At 44.2% G+C, this 7,032-nt stretch overlaps 1 protein-coding gene across 1 annotated transcript; it reads right to left on the reverse strand.

Annotated features, from left to right (window-relative positions):
- Positions 1 to 1,934: 1,934 nt before the first annotated feature.
- On the reverse strand, positions 1,935 to 5,768 carry LOC147620927 (DOMON domain-containing protein / dopamine beta-monooxygenase N-terminal domain-containing protein). Its single transcript, XM_086825197.1, has 2 exons — positions 5,306 to 5,768; positions 1,935 to 5,068 (listed from the first exon to the last, which is right to left on the reverse strand). Exons 1-2 carry the CDS (start codon positions 5,361 to 5,363, stop codon positions 2,373 to 2,375), a joined length of 2,754 nt encoding a protein of 917 aa, XP_086681323.1. The 5' UTR covers positions 5,364 to 5,768; the 3' UTR covers positions 1,935 to 2,372.
- Positions 5,769 to 7,032: the final 1,264 nt, after the last annotated feature.

The raw sequence follows: 7,032 nt of genomic DNA on the forward strand, positions 1-7,032 counted from the left end.
TCCCTAACTCAGCTCGCCAATCAGCCTGCCTAGCTCCAAGCTTCCCCAAACCTCGAAGCTAGTCTTGTGTGCGTGTTGCACACAGTAGATACACACTGTGCACATGACAAGTTGTATGATCCTATCCATAAGCATTTCATGGTTAGTAGAAATGTAATGTTTGATGAAGAAGGTATTTGGGTATTGCAGACCGAATCTCATCATCATCTACAAAAAATGAGTACAAAAGCCTTAACAGCACTAGAATCTAAACATTTGTGGAAAAACTTGGTGGGATATATTCCTAACTCACCAAGAAATTGAAGTTATGGCATGATTTCATCATTAAAGTTTGATGAAGAAGTATTTGGGTATTGCAGACCCAATCTCATTATCTACCTTAGTTGGCCCCTTGTTAGCCCAAAGCTTTGGGTTCCTGCATTCCCTGCTCCAATTAGGGGGGGCTAACCACGCGCTTGGGAATAAGGCGCAACTCGGTTCCCTCGGTTTCCGGCATGAAACCGACGGAGGAGAAATGGCCTTACGGCCCTTTTCCAGTCCCTAGTGGGCCCGGCCTCGAGCCCTCGCACAACCTTCGTGGCATTACTGCTCACAATTATTCACCCGAAGCACGAAAGCGTGATAGTATGAGTGGTATTTTTCCTGTTTCGTCACTCATGATACGAGTTAGCACCGGGCCCAAGGTCAGGTCGGCGATTCATTGAATAGATATGTATCTATCTACCTTCGCCACCTATTTCACCCTACCCGGTAAAGCAAGCTGGTGGCTTTTCGTGCCGTCTTCTGCCCACTAGACGGTATCTAATCTCACGACCAGACCTCCCGAGGGGAGCCCATTGGGTTTACCTTGTCGAAATGTCGACTTTATTACAAGGAAAAGCGATCCTGTGCTATACTCTAGTGATCATTTGCTGATCAGGGCACGCTGAGTACAAAAGCCTTTACAGCACCAGAATCTAAACCTTTGTGGAAAAACTTCGGGGCAGATATTCCTACTCGGATCTGATGCTCGTTGGTGATTCACACGGGGGACTTTGGCAGGAATCCAGCGCATAAAAAAACCATTTACAGGTCTATCCTCGGCGCTCTAACAAGAAATTGAAGTTATGGCATGATTTCCAACAGCCTAAATTGCAAGGAATCAAGAATAGTTAGGTGACAATTGAACATACTATGTAAGCATGGGGATCATGTGAAAAAAGCAAAATAGATTACTGCATTGTTGGAATGATTAGAGTTCTTTAGGCTTAGGATTGAGTGATTCTACCTTATCATTACAAATTCCAACACTTCTTATGGCATTCCAAAGTATACAGCCTAAAGCTCTTGCGAGCTTCTACTCATTGTACTGGCTGTATTATCATTTGGCATTCAATATATTCATGCTTTTGGCTTATTTGTGAGTATTTCCCTACTTCCCTGGACTTGCAGCCCACTGTCCTGCCCCTCCTCCTCCCTCTCTTGCCTCTCTTCAACTCTTAGGTGGGTGGGCGGTGGGGTTGGGTCAATGCTCAGCAGTAGCTGCAAACCCTACTTATTCTTTGACTACAGTGTCAAGAATGCTAGACACAATAGGCTTAGAGCCTCTCCTTGAATTTGAAATATATCTCACTGGAGAGAAATTACATATCTCCAGGTATTGTCAGCCCTCCAGTTAGATGTGTCGTGAATCTGGGGGTGGTTATACAGGTTAAAGTCAAGCAAAGAAACATGCCAATTGTGAGCTCTATTGAGAAAGGCACAAAGTGAATTGAGAAAGGGACACACAGAGCCTGTTGCAAGCTTGCCCAACAGCCCCAAAAAAAGGGGGCCCTGGCTGTACCCAGGATCAAGCTGGTTAAGCCATCTATTGGAGGACAAAAAAAGCATGAAACCCTGGTAAACAAGAGCAATCCTCACAAACTTATGTGCTAAAGAAGACAATGAAGAAAGGGTATCATAACTAGCACATTTTGCAATCCAATAATAAAAAGTCCATGGTATCAGTACCTTTGAGATGTATTAGAGTGCCTCAAAACAGGGTACACAGCATTACAAGACAGCACATCGTGTTTCCAACGCATCCTTGCCATTCCGTGAAAAAAAAAAAATCATAATGATATTACAACTCTGCATTCCATATGATCTTCATGGGCGGCCAACCTCCAATTTGGTTTTTTTGAAACCAATCTTAGAAGGAGAAAGGGCTGGATTGAATATACGTGGGCTTCTTCCATGTAAGTCTTCATGACAAGCAAATCATTCCCTCTGAGTGGCATCTTCAGAGCTCAGAAGCCATGTTGATGATGAAGTTGCCTCAAAATTTTGAACTCTGTATACTTTATATCTGAGGTATAGATTAGCAGCAAAATGCACAATAATCTCATAGATTTCTATCGGAGTGCCTGCAGTTGAACCTCCATTCTCTTCGCAGGATAAAGATGCACTTCCTCATGATTAGCATCTGCTGAAGAGATGTGATTAGACCTTAACAAATCTGTAGAGTCATCATCCTCATTGTTAGCCATGACCCAAGTTCCCTTTGCAAACGCAGGCCCCATACCAGGTCTAGTATTTCTTAATGCTCGGAATTCTAGGTAGCACGTAAGCAAGGCAATGCAAAGGAGCCAGCCAGCAAGAGCCCAACCTAACCCTCTCATCTGTTCTCCACCGTACTCATTGCTCAGTGCAGATATACCCGTCAGAAGGCTTATAAAGCCCACGATAAGTGCAGCCCCCCCACTATACCTATGTACAAGCTGCCAAGCAAATCTTCTTGATGAAGGTTGCTCTCCTGCTGCAGGCTTTTTGGGCCGAAAGAAAGCATTCAATGGCTGCCCACATGCAAGAAAAATGCTTGTCAAGCCAAGTTTTACATGCCAAGATCCTGTACGGAACTCCCTAATCTCAGCCACAGCAAAAAGCACACCTAGAAACATCACTGCAATCCCTGAATACTGTGAATACACATGAATTTGGAACCACCCATCATTTTTTAGATGCTTGAGGTACCTTGCAGCCAGAACTCCCCCTGGGAAAAGCAGAGCCCAGGCCAAGAACATGATGAATCCATGGACTGCTAAAACAGGTCTTAGCTCCTGTTCTGCCTCAGCTAGCCCCCTCGTCAGGTAGACAGACATGTACTTGCTACTCCTTGACGAGTGCATGTTCCTATCAGTGAGCTGATTAGCTTTCCATTGTGTCCCCAAAGCCCAAACAACCTTCAATGGAATGGATGGGTCAATGACATTTCGGCACTCCTGGCGCCCAGTGCAATCTGGATCTAACGGCCTGCTAAACTGAAACGTCAGCATGCCATTCTGATGTGCACACTGTACATCTGTGAGATTCTCCGTTGTGGCATGGATGCTAGATGGCTCTCTACCATCTATCCAATATGTACCCACTCTGCAATCATCATTCTCAAGCCAGCCAACATAGGCAAACGAATTCACCATTCTTTCTCCAAAACCAATTGCTACATAGCCACTTTTTGGCACTCCTCTCACTGCAAATGAGATCCCTGACTCTGTCAACATCCAGTATAGCATTACCATCTGATCAGCCAGGAGGACACTACTGTTGTACATGTCAGTTAAACCCCCATCTACAACCTGAACCTTCCACCCCATCTTTTTCTGGAAGTACGACTGATAGAAGACCTCATCAGGGGTGAAACGATCTGGCTTCCATGTCAATGTAAAAGGGCTTGCAGGCACCCCATGAGCGTTTGGCCCACCTGCAAAGATGGTTGCATTTGCAGCAGGTTCACCTCCCACAGGATCCCCCGTGATGTAAAATGCCACATCATGCCCAGCTTGAATGGAGAAAGTCACTTGAACCCCCCTCTCAACCTTCAGCACAGGAGCCTCGATCTTATTTAGATAAATGACTTTCTCTGGATTTGGAGGATTGGGGTAACGTGTTGCTGATCCTACACCAACCACAATGTCAGCACCTGCCTCTGCAACTATTAGGTCCGGTTCATCTGAATCTAGAGCTTGTAGAGGACCTTTACATCCATTTACTGCATTGGATAGGTTTAGCTTCAGATGACCATATGCTGGGCCATGGTTTTCAGGAAGGTAAAGGGGTCGGAGGCTATCAGGCAGTTTCAGCCGGCCGAGTGCCCATATGACATCCATTTCATCAGTTGCATTGATGGACACATCGAACTGCTTGTCAGAGCGCTGAAGGGACCTCCGATACCGAATCAAAGCAACTCCATCTTGCCACTGACCATGTAAAAACTTCAATTCACCAACCATTTCATCCTCCTCGTTCCCGGGGTAAAGAGAGTCGGGACAGACACCCATTGGGGTCTCATCTTTTCCCCATGTACACCCACTGTACCTGGTAATGTAGTAATCCTCCACAAATGCATTGGTGTGGTTCCTGAAACCTCCAAGTACAACATCTGCATTCAGCATGAAATGGCTCACTTTTCCAGGTTTGGCCCAGCCAAAGGCCATATAATGAGTCTCTGCCACCGCAGCTTCTAGTCCAAGATCAACTGTTCCTGTGACCTGGTTTAGAGTCCACCGAAGGCGGTAAAGAGGATCCAGGACTATACAATTCTCAAACATAGTTGGCTGCTTTGCTCCCCAATAAATTTTTATGTATGGTGAGCTATTAGGCGCACTTGCTGAAGGCTCGGGAGCTGCGGTAGGGACCAAATCAGGTGACTGTGGCTCGCTGTCCGCAGCAGAGAGAAGAAGATGGCCATAATCAGCTTCGAATGCCTTGTCCCAAACGCCAAGCACTTGAAAGTCTTCCCATGTGCAATTGGCTAAGGTTACCACCATGGACTCATTGCTGAAGGTCCTGTTCAGTTTAACCCCAGAAATCACAAAACCGTTGGTTAAATTCTCAAAGTCTCCACCCTTTGATCCCCACCAGTAAACCTCTTTGCCAGCAATCATGTCAAACTTGGTGACCTCAAAGGAGCAATCATCCAAAACCTCAATCTGACCTCTGAGCTGATGTTGGAGCATGCTCAGCTGGGCGGTAAAGCCCACTAAGGGGCTAAGGCTGCTGCAATTCTTACTAGTGCCCCTTTGAATTTCTGCGCTGCATAAAAGCAGAAACCCTAAAAGAAAAACTACATGTAAAAAGGGGTATATTGAAGCCATCATGAAATGGGCACTGTTGAGCCCTCAGAAGCCAGGCTAGCAACACATGCGCGCGCGCGCACACACACAGAAGCACACACGCACACACACACAAATCACAGCCCTCTTCTCAGGTTCCCAACACAGAAATCAAAGCCCACTTCTTGATTAGATGTAATTAAGCACGCAAACGGTGCATTTAGTGTAAATTGGACCTGAATCTGAGATTGCGTAAAGAAAGGAGAGCGCCCACAAAACAGTTTGAAACTGCATTTAGATGAGTGGGAGTCTGAACGATCCAACCTGTACACGGAGATCCGGTTAGATCCGAGCTGAATTGCAGAGATCAAATTGGCCGAATACAAGGATAGATTCCCGCGAAAGGCGAATTCCAAAGGCCTGATTTAAGATCAAGTGGTCGGTTATGCAGAGACCTGAATTGCTGCGAAACCAGGCGATGAATAGCACCGCTTGTTGCCTTTAGCAAACACGTGCTACATGGACCCTTTCCGAGGCAAAGTGGAGGTGGGCGATTTGTTGGTCCTTATTGAAGCAAAAAGGAATTACACAGTAAGCAAAACAAACACATGAGAGCATTGAGCTTCCCATGTATGTGCACGGAAGTTGTGGCTAACTTGCTACCGCGTTATGCCGTCCTATATCATTTTACAAATGCCCTAACATATAAAAAATTGCATAGCCCAAGCAACAAACCTCCGTGATGAAAGCCCTATGCAGCCCATAGAATTGACCACATTTGTGAATGCCCAACTCACCAAACATCTAACTAAGAGTGGAACTTCACAAAAGATTGGCATTGTTCACATAACGTAGGCATTCATCAATGTTCTTGTATAGCCAATGAGCAACTTATACATAGGCATTACTCATAAAAACAGATGAAACACATGAATACTAATTAGGTTGCGACCTAGTGCCCATGATTGGAAAAAAAAAAGGGTAGCCAACTAAGGCCTTATACGTGATGACTAAGGCCCGATATGCGATGGTGGATGCTCCATGAACAATAGAAGCCCCTACTCACCCCCCATGAATTGTTTTTTTGGGAGAGGACGACTCCATGGGCATCTCTAATGGTTTCTCCCCTTCCCCCATGTGGAAAGGGGTGAGCTATCATCCCACTTGATCCCTTGCCTACACAATGGTTTTGGCAAGGTTTTATGCTTGAGCAATGTGTAACCAATTAACTTGAGATAAATATGTGATCCAACCCAAATAGCTCATGGAAGAACGAGTTACTTGTCAACATTTTATTGGCTTCATGCACCAAATTTTTTTTTTAACTTACCTTTGATATTTAGTGATTAGTTTTCACTACATACGTGCTCCAGTCATAACAACAACCACATTGCCAAGTAAATATCATAACGTATTATTTCGCCTTTAAAAATGGATATATTTGAAAGGTGTATACAGTTATACAAGCAATACAATTACTTATGGAGACAAAACATCTTGAAGTCAAGAAACTTATGAATACATGTGCTTTGAAACCATTCTCACATCGTTGATTAATAGCTTCTTCACGAATGTGTCAAGATTGTTCAAACTTATAAGTAGGTCAGCCTTGTATCTTTACGAAGTCCAATATCAAGAAACATTATTCATACATTAATTGAAAGCTCGTTGATTTTTCAACACGAAAAAGTAAACCTTCCTGAATCACTTTAAATGTGTGCAAAGTTGATTGCGAAGTTTTAGTAGTACTAAAGCTTACAATGATGGGGAAAGAGATTGGTGCCAAAAGTTCAACATTCACATATGTGTAAGCTAGTCTTGCTTCCAATGTCTTCCAAGCTACCACATCACATAATGTAATAACTTTATAACCGTCACGAGCGTCTTAGCAATGTTAAAAATTTTCCATGAATAAAAAATAATTTTTCCATTAGCACCTAACCGATTTTCACATGCAAGCATC

The sequence above is a fragment of the Cibotium barometz genome, chromosome 31 (assembly GCF_041138505.1).
Source record: "Cibotium barometz isolate CiBa-2024 chromosome 31, ASM4113850v1, whole genome shotgun sequence".
Classification (NCBI taxonomy): Eukaryota; Viridiplantae; Streptophyta; class Polypodiopsida; order Cyatheales; family Cibotiaceae; genus Cibotium; species Cibotium barometz.

Bases quoted from the DNA above. Each gene is read 5' to 3' on its own strand.
- LOC147620927 (XM_086825197.1), bottom strand. From the start codon at position 5,363: ATGCAGTTTCAAACTGTTTTGTGGGCGCTCTCCTTTCTTTACGCAATC. The intron at 5,069-5,305 runs GTCCAATTTACA...TTTTTCTTTTAG, and splicing joins TTACGCAATCTCAGATTCAG to GGTTTCTGCTTTTATGCAGC.